Raw genomic sequence first — 16,338 nt, 5'->3', positions numbered from 1 at the left:
AGTCATTAGCTTGATTTACTAGTGTTACATTTGTAAATATTAAATTTCTGCTCCTGGAAAGGCTCCTGTGTAAGTTCTCATACCGCTGCAGACCAGTTTGAAATGCACTGCTGATATGGGAGAGCAGGCAGTGTCTGTAAAACCAAAATAAAATTTACAAAAACCTGAGACTTGAGTACATACTGTTTGCTATAGATATGAAAGAGTACAAGGTATAGCCCATTCACACCACTAGCTAAAATATGACCCTGGACTGGAAGCAGCCCAAGTTCTTCCCACACAATTGCAGTATGTGAAACCAACTGTGGTTGCAAGTTCACTCCTCATGTCTCTATACTCTAAAACAGGGCTGTCCTTCTTCTAAGCTCCTGGGGGGGCACCCCAGCAGGAGCAGCACACCTCATAGGCCACACCAGGCTAGCCACAGGCCACTGTTCCCCCCCACCCTACCCATGCTCTACGCACCTACACAGGCACCCCCCACCCTTGGAGAGAGAGGGTTTGGGAGGAGTGGTGGCTGGATGAGAGCCTGGGGCCACAACTTAGCTGTCCACAGTCCACCAGTTGGACAGCCCTATTCTAAAGAGTCAACCTCATGTTTGGACAACATTGTCTTTAGAGAAATTTTGAAGTAATGTTTATGCAAACCTGGATTTCCCTCCCCCGCACCCATATCAGCCCTGGACCATGTAGAAAAAATGTGTTTCCCCCACTGCCTTGTCCATTCTGCAGACTGAAGTCTTTCTATTGTGAAGAGTGCTAAAGTTCACTTAAAGCAGAAATGAGAAATCATTTTCTTTGGCTACTCCTACACTCTGCAATAACATGTGCAAGACTGGAACTTAATCACAGGATCCAAATCAAGTTCCGTTACTACTGATGAATCTTACATCCCTTAAGGCAGAGTTTTTCAACCTGTAGGTCATGACCCAAAAGTGGGTCACACGAATACATGAAAAGGTCACGAACAAACTTAAAAAATGGATCAACAAACTTTAAAAATGGATTCTGCTTGAAAAGAAGAAAAAATGTGGGAAACTGGCTTTTCCCTTGCAAGCTCGCAGAGTTCCAGTCTGTGAGGGGCTGCTTGGGACCCTCCCTTGCTCTACATACCCGCCCCCTGCCCCACACACTGGGGAGGCTAGGGTCAGGGAGCAGCAGGCCTGGATTGACTATCCACATTTCCTGGTACAGAAAAAGTTGAGAGCCACTGCCTTAGGGCAGCACCAGGAGAAGGAACCTTAACACAGGATCTTATGACCTTTCCAATGGAAACGCAGCAAGTCACTGGGATTCAGGATGTCACTTTTAGCACCATAGTGAATGGAACCAAATTAGCAGATTGTCATTAACTTTTTCCTCATAAAGCTCAATACATAGGATATCTTGCCTAATATTTTGCAAGAGTTCAACATGATTCAGACAAGCAATTACTTAATTCACATTTAGTTGAAATTGCAAAATTCTGGCATATATGAATTACAAGCTGCTTCAACTAACCAAGGTTGTGACATAATGGTCTAACAAACTGTTAAGTGACTTTAAAAGGAGAAGTTTAGAAATGCTCTGGAGTTTTTGTATGCTGTAAGAAACTGTAAATTTAGCTGACAAAAGTCACGCTGCAAAGTCTGCAGAAAGATAAAGCACTTACAATGGGAAAAATCCTCATCTGCTCAAAGAGATCATAGCTAATTTTTGAAGTGCCATTTGAACAAATAGATTAACAGATTGTGAAGGGGGAGAAGGGAATCTCAAGCACAGTATGGAGACAGTCAATCTAGCTGTAAACAAAGAAGCACTCTTCCAAAAAAGCATTGAACGCCACTTATCTAATCTTCACTGAATACTATTAATCTACAAGTTAGTTTGTTTACAGCTATCTCTAGAATCACTACACTACACTGCAGTCTACATGGAAGACGCACCCAGTGGGCAATCAAGAAAGAACGCTCACCTTCAACAGACACTCAAGAACTATAGCTGGAAAGATACCACTGGTCCTTTGGAAGGTCCTTTGTCCAAAGAAAGGTCCTTTGGACAAGATGGACATGCCACATTTTGCTATGTGCTCAGGGGGAACAACACATAGAATAAAGCAACTCATTTTCACAGCTAAATTGATATCATTCTAGAAGAACTTAGCTACTCGTTATATATTTTGGGTAATGTTTACATATGCATCCTCATAATGTGGTTAATTAAAACTAATTCACCATTTGTCACTCCGCCTTTTATGCAGAGAGAGAGAGAGAGAGAGAGAGAATATTCAAGCAGAAAAAAAAATATTGTTCCCCCAAAGAGCAAGAGAGACAGACATCTACACCCATAGCAAACCAAAAAACACTGCCCAGAGGACTGTCATTATTTACATATCTCCATTATATGTTTTAACCTAAAGTCATGCTTCTAAAGGAGGGGGAACAGGAGGCTAATGTGCATTCCTGCACAGGATAGACAACACATTTCAACCAGTCAGTCAGTCATCAACCAAGGTGTTGTGAGATTTTTTTAAGGGTGAAACAGTGTACCACACAATATTAGCACTTTTAGGCATGCTAGGGTGGCACAGACACTAAAGCACAGTTAGCAGCCTAGAGGTCACAAACTCGAGGTCATAGAAGAAGCGCTTATTGGTGCAGCCATGTCAGATTCCAATGAACCTGTGAATTCTGCTAAATACCTTGTCACAACAACAAGAACACGAGAAAGAAGGAAGGGTGTGCAAACATCTACATAAACATTGTAAGATTGCTACTTGAAATCTCCGAGTTCATCTACAGGGTCAAAAAAAAAAAAAAAATTCTGACCTATTGTGGCCTTCCAGAGTTCTAGAGCAATTCTTCTGTTGCAAAGGGTTTTCTTTTGGTTTTTTACTCTGCAAAAATAGAGTGAAATTAGTTTTTGAAATAGGGTCCTCCTAAATTAGGACGTTTTGGAGGGGTGCCTTGAGTCTAAAATAATTTCTCACTTCCCCGCATAGCCCTGCTAACATGTCTCAAACTTACCAAAGAATATAATTCAGTCCTTAGGCCTTCTCCTGAGACTGCCAATAAAGAAGAGTTTTTTAACATGCCATTCAGAAGTGAACTTCCACTCAATAAAACCTGGCAAAAATTGTAAAACCAGTGATCCCTCCCCCTCTACAGTTTTCACTCACTCTTTTTAATCTGTCATAATGTTGGTGCTGATGGGGTCAGAGGAATCAGAGTTTTCTTGTAACCTGGTAGAAGTCATGATGAACACATTTCCTCCATTGGGTCCCATGGACGGGCACCAAGTGATTTGCTCACACAAGATGCCAGTGTCAGACTAGGGAACAGAACCTGGAGCTCCCAGGTTTCTGGCAAACACCTTTGCCCATGGGACAGCTTTAATCCCCAGCTGCTCATGTACACCTTTAAAGAGACAAAGATTTGATCTTTCACTAGGATGACTAAAGAATTCAGAGTTAGTAACTTCACAGCTCAAGTTTTGACCATCTACCAACTGAATTTTTATAGAGGCATAAAAAATGAGCAAACAAAACTTAAAGGAAAGAGGTAGCAGGGGAAGGGAGAAAAAGCTACATTACCAATATAATGCCTTCTTCACAAGACAGTTTTTTTTAGGACTCCTTCAAGCTTGTTTTGGTGCTTCAATCAGAAAACATGGTTTTTAAATTATACCACATTCATCAAATTCCCAGTTTTAACTCTGGACTTGTTCATATAGATCTACAACAAACAGGCTTTTAACATTAAAACTCTGTTCTTCAAATACTTGAGAAGTGTGCTGTTTTTACACATACCCTTGAAAACAACTCTGTCACATTTAACCTCCACCACCTCATCCAAGCTTTAAAGGCTTCTTCTCCCTGCTCAAAATCGAAAAGCCAGCAAGGATTCTTCAGTTAGCCAAATAAATTTAGTACTGATATGCAGCTTAATAACCTTATTTATGACTTTAGTAAAATGCCTTTATTTGTTGGGACACAAGTAAAGTTCTGGAAAGTTTCAGGTCACATCCAAGTATCAGAGCAACGATAAAGTTCAAGTGAGATGCTCACTAAGCTGTTTACTTCTCACCTATACTAAAACAGCACAGTTATTTAGGAGTTCTATGTAAAATACCACATATTAATCATGAATTTAAAATGAGATAGGGACTTAAAACTGCCTTGCTGGATAAGATGCAGGGATTCTCACAGCCACTCCTGTAACAGATGCTTGAAAATGCAAGAATCTCAGTGTAAGCAGGTAAAAGTGGGACTGGATACTCGCTATCTTCTTGACGCAATAATTTTCTTCAGCAATTTGTATGCACTATCCAGAAGTGCCTCATTTTAGCAGTTGAGAATCTGTCACATTTCAATATCTTCATGTATTTGAGATGCGGAACAACAAAAAATTGAAATTCCCAACTACTTTCCCTGATAAGACTACAGGCAGTCCTTGACTTACAATGCTTATAAATTGACACCGTTTCAACTTTATGACATCAATTTCAACTTTACAAAGCTTGATCCGATGCAATGTCATGCCAGCTAAAAACTCGCTGCATCACTCATCTCCCTGGAGAACATCCGTCCAAACTTCCTTGGATACTTTCTTTAAGAAAGCAGCCAAGACTCCTAAGAAGACTACAGCCAGGAACCCTTCCAAAAGTCCAGCAAATTCACCTCAAAGAAGTCCTTCCAAATCTGTATGATTGCTATTTACAATATAAATACGTTAATGTAGCTATATTACCCATCTATATTTGATCGAGTACAAAATTCTGGGGTATTTTTGGTGAAAATAGGGTATCAGGCCTTGGTTCAGGAACCAATCCCCCATTTATAACATTTTTTCTTATAAGAAAATTGGTTCCGAGTTGCAACGTTTCGACTTAAGACCTGGACTGCCTGTATTCACTGTTAAGCTTTTGCTACATTCCTTCCTACTGAACAGATCTCCCCTCAGATTTCTATGAAAGGATCAGATTCCTAACAACAAAAACGTTTCCAAAGATATTTTAAAGAAAACCTGAATCCCACCTTCTTTAGACCCATAAGGCACAGTATTCAGACTAATAAGCTCTCTTCAATCTCTCTTCATATGAAAGGTTTTTCAGGGGTCTAAAGCATCTGACTGTCTTTCTCCAAACTCCTCTAACTCTGAAATATCCTTTTTCATTCAGTGACCACTGTTGCATAGATTAAGCCACCATACCACTGATCTGTAGAAAGCATTATGCCAATCTATGTATTGTTTACCATTTTATTCCTTCTGCAACCTAATATAGTTTACCACAGTTGCATAATGAGCAAGGATCCTGGTTTTCTCTGATTTAAAAAGATCAGAGAATATAGCTATCTCTCTCTCTCCTGTAATGATTTGGAGGTTGTGTTTTGGGTGGGGGAAGAGATTTTTTAGTGGGGTGTTTCATTTTAATCATGGAAAATGTGGATTTGGGGTTACTTTTTTTTAAACCAGAAATTGGGGATCTTTTTAAAAATCAGAGAAAACCAGGATGCCTGATAATGAGTAAAAGATTTTCACTGACAAATCTCTAGCGATGAGCAGGAGAGAATTTTTTTTTTTGTCATTAGCAGAGTTCTCAGCAGTTTAGCTATTTTCTCTCCAATAATGATCTTTTATTTGTTAGCAATGCTGAACCTCATCCTCCAGAACATTATTACCTCAACTTGCCTATGATTTTTTTGAAGTTCCTCACTGCTCTCTGCAAACTTGACTAAGGTAAAACTAACACAGAAGCACATCAGCAAGTTCCACTTCACCATCACCACCTCTCCCCCCCACCCAAAACACATACTCCAAATCATTACAGAACATATCTGGACACTGAATCTGCTGACTGCTGTTGGCCCTTTGCTGTGATGAAAACTAACACTGGATCCTAATCTTTGATTGCTGGGGTTTTTTTTTGGATCTATGACAACACTTGTCTCACCCAGTGTCTAGTTAGCTTCTTCAGCAGCCTTTTGCCAGGGACATTATTTGAGGCCTTTAAAATCAAGAGAAAAAAGAATACATCAAAATGAGTTACTTTGATGTTCAAAGAACTCTAACAGAACTGGGAGACACTTTCCTTCAGAAAAATCATGCTTGTTTGGCCCTATTGCTAGATTATAAAAGGCTATACATAGCACTCTGTATGGTTCCAGGTACACCTTGATATCCCCTATTAAACAGTTTTTCCAACAAACCTAAAAACAAACAAGAACATGTAAAAACATTTCTAGAACAGGTCAATCACAATCCAAAACTTTTATGATTTTTATTGCCATTGCCCTTGTCTACCAATATACCCTAGAAGGAGGGAAATATGTATCACCCATTCATTTATACCTTAACTTTAAAGGTGTTTCAGGGAAAGGTCTAATTTTATCTGTTAAGTGCAGTTCATACTTCCAGCACTTAACAGGAGGTAATGGTTTAGAGAGCAAAATAAAATTATTGTTTTAGACTTCAGCTGTACAAAGGGAAATTCATACTCAAGAAATTAAAAGGGTACTCAATCAACTATGAAAGTTTGGAATTTTAAAGAAGTTTCCATCACCCAAGTTCATAGTCTACAACAAATTTTATGTATGTCACAATCAGACAGCATGATTCAAAAAAAATAAATAAGTAAGTAACTGTAGAACTACTGTCTTATAACCAGTGAGAGATTTCTTAGTGGGATCTGTAACAAGGAGGGAGCCTAGGGCTCCTGTTACTGTTAGGGAGAAACCACCCAGGGGTGTCCCCAGATGGGAGATTTCACAGAAGGGGCAGCAGTAGAATTGGCTACCAGACAGAATTATAGGCAATGAGTGCCTACTGCAGTAGTACAACTCAGCGGGAGTTGTGTGGGTAATAGAAAGTCTATTGCTGTACTGGCAGCTTAGCAGTAGCACAATAGGTAGAACCCTACATAGGAGACAAGATACTGTTATAGCAGTGGCCAGCAGTAGTAAGCTACCTGAATTCAAAAACATCAGCAGCCAGCTCAGAGAAGTCACTTGACCAGGAAGGGGCAGGATAAACCCGGGGTCTGAGCCATGGCAGTCAGTTTGGCCCTGGAGGCCAAACAGGAAAGAGTTCTGCTAGGAGATGGCTGTTGCTGGTTGACTTACAGAGATCCTGCCAAGCTTGAGAACAAGGAGTTAGGAGTTGAGGGCTGGTAGTCTCCAGAATGGAAAGACTTTGGTAGACAGCCAGTGAGCTGCAAACGTGTGTTATACCAGAGTGCTTACGTTCTGTTTGAGTTTTGGTTTGCAAGTGGTTGTAAGGGAAGTGTGTGGAGGCCACAGTAGGGCACCTGAGGGGGCAGACTAAGGTTAACCCACACAGGAGCCCCCAAGGAGTGTTGCAGTTAACCACAGCAAGGGGGTAGGGGTATACCAGTGTTCTGGAGCCCTGCCTGGGGCTGGGTTCCAGATGAAGGCAGCTAGAGACCAAGAGGGCTGGGGCCAGCAGAGGTCCCAGCTGAACCCCGAACAAGGCAGAGTCAGGGCTAGAGAGCCCAGTGCCGAAGTGGGGTAAAGATCCGAGGTAGAAGCCCTACGATAGAGTAAAAGTAAAAAGACTGAGCCAAAGGCCAGGGACCTGCAGCCGAGGAGGGGTGAAGATTAGAAAATGCAAAGCAGCCAGAAGGAACGCGAGATAACGTTGGGGGCCAAATGCCCCAGAGATGATTCATGGTTAACACCTGTGACGCATGGACATGGCTATAGGGGAGGTCAGAGCCCATGAATAGCCCATAAGGCAATAGGTGTCCTGGGGAGAATATGTGAGCAAGATTGAGAGCAGGATCCAATGGGGGATCTGCTGGCAAGGAGACAGACCTAGGCTCACTCTAAGGCTCTTGGGCAGCCTCCCTTTTCCAGACTTATTACAAGTATCAAGGTATGGCAGGAAAGAGCAAAATGGAGAATAGCTTAAAGTCAGAGCAGGGCAGGAGCCATTCAGCCACCATGGGGTGTCATGGCCACTCCTTGGACACAGTCTTGCTGCAGAGTAGGAGGGGGCAGATTCATAATACAAAAAAATCTCTTTCTTTGGACTTTTTTAAAGCTACCTGTGTTGTCTTATAATTATCGTGGAAGAGTTTTAAAAGGTACAGCATTCACAGACAGTGTATTATTTAAAGAAAAGCTGGTTTTATTGAAAAAAAAAAAAAAAAAAAAAAAGAAGATGCAGTTCAACTTAAGGCAAGTTTATGGTTTCATTTCCCTTCCCTTTGGCTTAATTGTCTGCATGGGGAACTGAATCTACTTCTATGACATGGGAAAGGAGGACTGTTTACTTTTGAGATCTAACCACTGCACCTTGTTGTTTCCTTGAAAACATGTGACTAACTAGTGGCAAGTTCAGTAGCTGCCCGCTTTTGGACAATCATTATATGGCAATGTTCTTACAAGTCTGTTATTTTGACAGTGAGCCAGCAACAGAAAACTTATCTAGAAAAAAAAAAACAACACACACACACACACACACACACACACACACACACACACTAACCAAGTTGCTATTTTTTTTTATCCAGTTGACTTGCATTTCTCTCTACTGTACAGACAAAGCTTTCCTTTTCTAAAGTTCTGACATCTCAAAATAAATTAAGAGCCTTTAAAAACAAACATACACACTAATTACACACACCAGTTGTTAGTGTTGGTTTAAACCAGCAAAGACAGGATAAGGGCATCAAGATTTCAACCTGTGTTTGAAGCTGTCTGGAGATTTCCATGGTTGCTGTAAACTTCTGCCCAGGAAGGGGGGGGGGGGGGGGGGGGCCCAGAGTATAAATAATTTTCAGCATGCTTGGTTCTCCAGCTTTTGATTCCTTTAAAAGTGTTGACCCTCACATGGATTCTGAGAATCAAGAAAGGTTCAAAGAACTAATTCCACCAAAATGAAATACTTGCAACATAAGAATACCCACATTTTAATAGCAAGTTCAACAGCAAAATACATGAGATATAAATGACTAAACAGTACAAATAGGTATATCAAGCAAATCATTAAAATAAAAAAATATGCATAAAAATGCATATTTATATTAAGGTATACAATCTTAACAATATCTGAAAGCAATTTAATTTTCAAATGCTTAAGTTCTAAATCTTAAAAAGCTTTAACAGGTGGCTAACTAGTTAGGGAAATTACCTTTTTAAAAGCTAGGGTGTCTATACACGCTCCAGGGCGGGGGGCTAGAGGGCATGGGGAGTGGGGAAGGGAGAGGGTAGTGCTTAATTAGAGTGGCTCCAAGAGCTGCTCTAATTAAGGTGCCCACCATGTCATGTGTATTCAGCGTCCCACACTTCAAAATGGCAGCAGGGGCACTTGAACTAAAGCTCATTCGACATGGAATAGATGCGACAGGGAGGCTGCTGGAGCATATTAACATGCTCCAGTAGACTCAGTATATTGAGTCTGCTCTGATGCATGCTAATTAGCACACGTTGACCATGATGTCTGGCACGTGTATATGTGCCACAGGTTTCAAGAACTAAGTTGCTAAATAGCACTAACCAGCTACACTTGCAAGTGGGCAATTCATTAAGAATTATAGTTCAAGACTAAAGAGCAAAAACCCCAAAATGGATACAGTTCGTATAGTCTATTCCTTAGCTAATATTATATAAAAATACAAAAACCTCACTTACTGAATAAGATTTTTAAAATGTATAAAAGCATTCCTATTAGATGCTACTCTGATTAATATGAATAGGACTACTTTTATTTCCTCTAAGCTTTAGCTTGTCTAAAATTAGCCTGGTCTATTATGAAACCATCAGATATACATAAAGCAATCTTGCAACCTTTACTCTGGTTGTTTCATATACACTATAACTTCATAAATCTGTTGAGCTTGGGACCGAGCACCTGCTGGAAATTTGAAAATTACGGATGTTTGAAACCGGCGCAGCAGCCGGTCACAGAACGGGGGAGGGAGGTAGAGGTAGCTGGTTCCAAAGCAGCGGCTGCATGTGGAGCTGCAGCACGGGGTGGTGAATGGTGGTGGTGAATGGCGGTGGCAGCCGCTGCATGCAAGCTCCCCCCTCTGCATCCAGGAGGACGGGGGAGGGAGCGGCAGCCAGTCCCGATGTGGTGGGGAAAGTGCTGGAATTTAGATAATTCCAGATTTTTGATATCCAGATTTATGAGGTTATACTGTATTTTACTTAAGTTTTCCAAAAAGGTTTACACCTTATGACATATTCTCACCTGAGCATGTCCTTCACCTGTTCTTCTTGTAGCAAAACTATAGTCAAATAAATAAAGGTAACACTGTACTATTGTGTCATTAAACAGCTTAAGACTTACTACAGTCTACACAAGGGAGACCTTTTTTGTATATGACCTCATTTCGGTAGCTTGATTCTAAATAAATTTCTTTGAACAACTTCCAAAGAAGTCACAGCAAGGCCTGTTCTCGACTGGCTTGAAAACAAGGCCCCAACCCAATAATTATTTTTAAGTACTATGATATTTTGGAAGTATTAAATTTACTTTTTATGGAGTAGTTCCAGTTATATATAGTTTAAGTTATCTTGAGTTAGCACCCTTAAAAAGAAATCTTTGTAATGCACTAATGGGATGAAATGTAAACAGTGAGTTATGGGCTTTCATTTTAGCATTGATAATTCAAGTCTAAAAATTAGAAATGTTCTTGCCATAGCAATGGCATTTCAGCCAAATAGATTACTTGCTATGAAAGTCTACAAGGGATCAGGGGGAGAAGGAACATACGTCTGAGCATTCTGTCTCTTGTCAACTTTCTGCCTTCCTACTTTATAAAGTAGGCACAGAGAAATGTACATAAGAGATGGACATAACTGAATGAGTGAACTCTCTATGGGAAAGCTAAAAGCCCAAAGAACTGGGGAAGGAAGGGTATTGTCTGCAGTGGGCATGCCTGTTCTTGTACCTCCAAATGGGCAGAATGCTTGTATGTGCACTGAAGCCTACCATTCAGCAAAGTACTTAAGCCACTGGGCACTGAGATGGATTGCTGAATCTGGGCCACAAGTTCTAGGATCTATTTAGCAGAAAGGAGAAATAACTTTTCATTTGATTCTTGGAATTTGTTTTGAAAAAATTTTCAACATTTTAAGCCTTTTAAGCTATTTGTCAATTATCAGTAAGATGGACACGTCCATGGAAAAGCCAGTGTGCAATCTGTCATTTTGCTTCACCAAAAAAAAATGTTCATTTCCTTTGTTGGAGTTGAGAAACCCAACATCTTTTACAGAGTCCAAGTCAAAACATTGTTCACTACACTACGCCAACACTATAGAAGACTGTTAATGTGTTGCTGCGTGTTTGACTTGGGCTTCTCTTATCAGTAGTTGACTGTTACACAACTTGGACTCTTCCTGATGATACAAATTGGGTTCGCTCAGAGCAAATCATGCTCTAGTAAGCACTGCAGGGTGTGCAGATTTGCACGTACAGCTGGATGCATAAGTGACTCAGGACACCAGCAATTAAGTTGAGAGAAAAGCAATGTGCACTTATTCTTAGTCAAAATGATCAGCAGGGATCCTGATTTTCTGATTTTAAAAAAATCTCCAACTGTTGGATTAAAAAAAACCAAACCCCCAAATCCACATTTTTCCATGATTAAAATGAAATACCACTATATATCTATATATTAGTGGTGTTTCATTTAAATCATGGAAAAATGTGGATTTGGGGTTCTTTTTTTTTTTTTAAACCAAAAACTAGGGCTTTTTTTAAAAATCAAAGAAAACCAGGATTCCTGATGATCAATCATTATACCAGTTAATTTACAGCACCCTGTCATTTCATACTTTCATGCTTCCCTATTTTTCCCCCCCAATGGCATAAAATAGTACTGGGAGTCTCCTTTTAGTACAGATTTTTTGTTTTGTTTGTGCTTAATTATTAACATGGTAAGTGTTGAATTCAGCACTTTTGCCAGGAGCAATGATGCTGCTGAGAGAGAGAGAAGGACAACGCATGTGCACATATGCAATCCTACACTTCTTCTTTGCCCTTTTCTTCCTGAATTTTTTCTACTTCGTATATTAACTTTTTATTAACTTTTATTCTCATCACAAACTCTTGCAGTGTTATGCACTCTCAGTACTAACATAATATTACAAGTACTTTGTGTTTGGAGGCATTACAATACACCAGTTTCAGAAGGCTTTTACAAAAACATTAAATTTCCAAACTAACTTTTGTTGATATTTGTACTCCAAGTATTATTACAAATAGGAAAGGCAAGGCAAAAGATATTTCAGGAAGCTGAATATTTCAATAAAACAAATTACAGATATTCCAGAACCTCATTGCTGCTGGTTACACAAAACATTGCGCTGCTAAACATATCTGAGGAAGTCTAGGAAGCTACATGCCTTTCTGTCCAACACTGCCTAATTCACAACGGTCCAAGCTTATCTGGCCTTCAGAATACACTGCTGCCACACATTATACCCAAGGGTGAAAAATCCTATCTTAATGCTTCCACTGACCTAGGAAGCAATAACCCACTTATTTAAACACCCTAGTCTCTTCCTATGAGCCCCAGAGAAGTGTGCAGTTTAACATACTGCCTCTTTCCAGGCCCAGGTCAAATTGAAAAAAAAAAGTTAATAGTAATCTTTGACATCCTACAAGAAATATTGTCACTCTCTCAAGCCTCTTTTATTTCTATTTTATCTTTTACTGTTGACCCTTACTTACCTCAACCCCTGCTCTTATTTGTGAAATACTCAGATGAAACATCTCTACTATAAAACACGACCAAAAAGAAAGAGGAACACAAGCGCACACAGTGTCTAGAAACATTAGTACAAAGCCTAGTATAAAATCACCTATGCATGCACACACATTCATTTTTAGCATTCCTAGAGTTTATTGTAATCTAAGTGTTCACATAAGGGTGTTCAGATACGCAGGGGCCCAGTTATGCTGAGGAGGTTAAAAGTCAGATAGAAATCAAATTATACCTAGAGTATTGGTTCAGAAAAGATATCAGTTAAGCATAAGGAAAATGATTTTTAGAGTAGGTAATGGAACAAACTGCAAGAGAAAGGTTTAAACTCATCTTCACAGTGAACATTCATAGCTCACTTGATATTCATCCAACAGAGATAAGGGGAAACCATATTGTGAGATAACCCAATAGAAATAAGCTTGTAACCTAAAAGATTCTAGGGAAGTGTTAAGGCTTCAGTCTAGGTGCTGCAAAAACTAAGGTTGAACCTACCATTTAAGCTAGCCCACGTCCTTTTATGGAACAGCTGGAAACTTAGGGGTTGCAAAGGTGAGAACTCAGAAGAAAAAAGTGCATTAAGTCACTCAAAAGTTGCCATTCTAACTGTAAATTAAGAAGTATAGAGGTGGGAGTCCTTTGGAAGTCCTTAAAGTTCTTTGCGATCCTCAACTATGAAGATCGAAATGTAACATGTGGGGTTAAAATAATGCACAATGCTTGTAAATCCAGAGAAAGACAGGAACAGCAGGATCGTACTGCAAAGAATAATTAGAAACTCAAATTTAACTGTAATTTTTCTACTGAAATAGACTGTTAATCACCTGCACCTGCTGGTTATCTGCTATGACAGACTCAAAACGCTGCCACTACAATGCTCTTCAGTGCCACAATTAACTGGTTAGTTCATAACTAACTTTGCTTTTCCCTTCTTTAAAAAAGAAAAGTTGCAGGAAGAAAAAAAAAGCCCGAAATGCATACAGCTATTGCATGGAATCATAATCTTTGTCTTCTGTTATGCAGACGCTGAAATACAAATGTAGCATAACAAAACAATCCAGTAGTGTCGCTCACTTAAGCAGCTATTTTCCAGAGGATTTTTTCAGCACTTTCTTCTCTACGCAGTTTAGCAAAAGGTACTTGATCATTATATAGATGAACAGAATACTGATTGCACTGGTAATGAAACACAGAAAGGCCCAGTTTACTGCTTTCAATGACAGTCCTGTCAAAAAGTTCTTAAATCCTGCACAAGGTGTCCCCACTGATTTTGCCCTAGGCACAGAGCAGTATTTACAAAACTTAAGTGTTGGGTGACGCTGTAGCTGTGATGGTCCAGGAAAAATACAAAAAGCAAGGATTTTTGTGGGCGATTTCCCTCCCAGCAATACATTTGGTCCAATAACAGAGATCACCCACAAAAATCCTGGAATACACAATTTAGCATCATTTTTTCAAACCAATTATTCTGACCACTGCATACATCTGATCCATGAAAATATGCTGCAGAAGGTAGCAACTTAGTCTAGCTTTTTACCAAGTACAAGTGCTGGGATCTCTCCAGTTTCTGCCACAAACAAGTGTCCAGATATATACAGGGGAAACTGGTTTTGACCACTATCAAACCTAGAACAAACTGAAGAAGTAGAGCAAGTGTTGCCCTCTATGTGCCGCCCACACCTCAACTTCAATTGCAACATAACTGTTGTAAGCCATGACAAGATCAACCTAAGTGCTTTAAAAACAAAAAAAACCCCAACCTGCCCCCAAAACCCCACCGTGCATAGGCCTATCAGAAATACAAATCCCTTCAGACTTCCATTTGCCTCCAAACTAGTTACTTTACAGCATCGGCCAAAAGCATGCTTGGCACCAGATGTATGGGAAGAGAGAACCCCACTCACAAACCCAAAGCGGAGAAGCGCCCCACTGAGCATGGTAGCAAGGGGCCCCCAGACACATCACATCCAGGGGGTCCTTGGAAGGCAACACATTTCCTAGACTGGGGACAAGCCAGCCCCCTGCGTGTTTGCCACAAGTGGAACAGGCAGCCCTCCACGTGGCAGGCTGCGGACAAGGGCTAGAGTAGGGAACGCAGCAGCAGAGAGGGCAGGGGAGCAACGAGCGCACAGCAAGTAAAGGAGGAAGCAGCGGTGGGCCTGGCCGGCGGCACCGGGCAGGGAGCAGCAGGTTCAGACAGGGGATAGACAGCAGCTGCAAGCAGAGCAGCAGATAGAGCAGGGGAAAGAGGGGCACTGAGGAAAGGCCCGAAAGGTCGCTCCCCCCGTTAGACTACACCCCAGTCTGTAACCTCCGCCCCGTCCCAGCAGCCCTGCGCAGGAGCTCCCGGCGCCCCGCGACCCCGGGCGGACCTGCGGTGTCCCACACGGAGATGTGGTAGGGCCCCCACTGCTTGAGGTAGAAGGCGCCGCCCACGGTGCTGAGCGTGTCCTGGAAGCGCCGCTCCATGTAGCGGTGCAGCAGCGACGTCTTGCCCACGTTCATGTCCCCCAGCAGCACCACCTTCCCGTCCGGCTTCTTCATGCTGCGCTGCCCCGGGCAGAGCCGCTCAGCCCCGCGCCGCCATCGCCCCTGCCCCGCGGGCGCTGCAAGTTTGCAGGCGCCGCGCTGCGCCGCCCCGGCCGCCGGAGGACGGAAAAGGAAGCGGCCGGGCCGTAGGAGGGAGCCAGCCCCACCGCCGGCCCCGGCCCCGGCTCCGGCTCCGGCTCCTCCCCCGCCCGGCCGCCCAGAGGCCGCCCAGGCTCTCGGGGGAAATTTGGTCTCTTCTGTTAGCCCGACGAAAACAGCTGGACAAAATTGTTCTTTGCAGCCTTTCAGGTACGAGCACCCCTTCATCAGCATCTGTGCCGGAAAGTTCGCAAAGAAGTAGTTTGCCGACTCTTTCAGTCAAAGGGACCAGATTCACCCTTGTCTGCAAAATGTACCGCAATTTTCCAGGTAGCTAATTGATGCGGCACATGCAAAACCCTCGTCACGCTCAGCGAGTCTTCTCTAACTTTTGGGTGGGCTGTTAGCACTTGCTTCTGGCTGCTTGCCTCGAAATAAAGACTTTTTCAACGTGGATGATGCAGTTCTCGCTCACTGGAGACTTAGTGTGAGAAATAGAAAGGTAAAGAAGAGGACGACTTAAGTTGAATGTTTCCAATTTTTCAGCAAATTATTTGCTGAATAGTAATCGTTTGTTGAATACTCGTTTTTCAGCAAATGCAATCATTTTGAGCTCCCAGTACAACATGTTCATATTTCAGAGATGGCAATGCTGAACTGAGGGCTGCCAAGGCAAATCCCAGGCCAGGCAAGGGTGTGCTTACCTTGCTTTTCTGGGACAGGAGCTGAGGAGAGCTCAGGGCTTGAGGTAAGGGACATGCAGAGCTGAGGGGCTTAGCAATGGTGACCCCCTCTGGGCTGCAGGCACTGAGGGAAGCAGGGCCCTGTGGAGAAAAAGGGCTATGATGGAAAACTGGTATCAAAATTCCCATTGGAAATTAATTTCTCTGCAGGGCAATCTTCATTTTTAACCACTCCTAGTGCAGCCTTGACTCTTGAGCCACTTCTGGCAGCTTAGGACAGTGATGGCCCAGGTTCCCCCGCTTTACCCATGTTAGA

The 16,338-nt window shown here is 41.9% G+C and overlaps 1 protein-coding gene across 1 annotated transcript in view; it reads right to left on the bottom strand.

The window, feature by feature from the left end:
- RAB20 (RAB20, member RAS oncogene family) overlaps positions 1–15,382 on the bottom strand; it is a 50,864-nt gene extending 35,482 nt beyond the window's left edge. The window contains exon 1 of the mRNA XM_006260464.4: positions 15,084–15,382. Coding sequence (XP_006260526.1) covers positions 15,084–15,255 — 172 coding nt within the window. The 5' untranslated portion in view covers positions 15,256–15,382. The remainder of the gene's footprint in view (positions 1–15,083) is intronic.
- Between the last annotated feature and the right edge of the window lie 956 nt (positions 15,383–16,338).

Source organism: Alligator mississippiensis, chromosome 1 (assembly GCF_030867095.1).
Source record: "Alligator mississippiensis isolate rAllMis1 chromosome 1, rAllMis1, whole genome shotgun sequence".
NCBI lineage: Eukaryota > Metazoa > Chordata > Crocodylia > Alligatoridae > Alligator > Alligator mississippiensis.
Note: the sequence above shows the minus strand (reverse complement) of the source record. Positions and strands in the feature narration are given on the sequence as shown.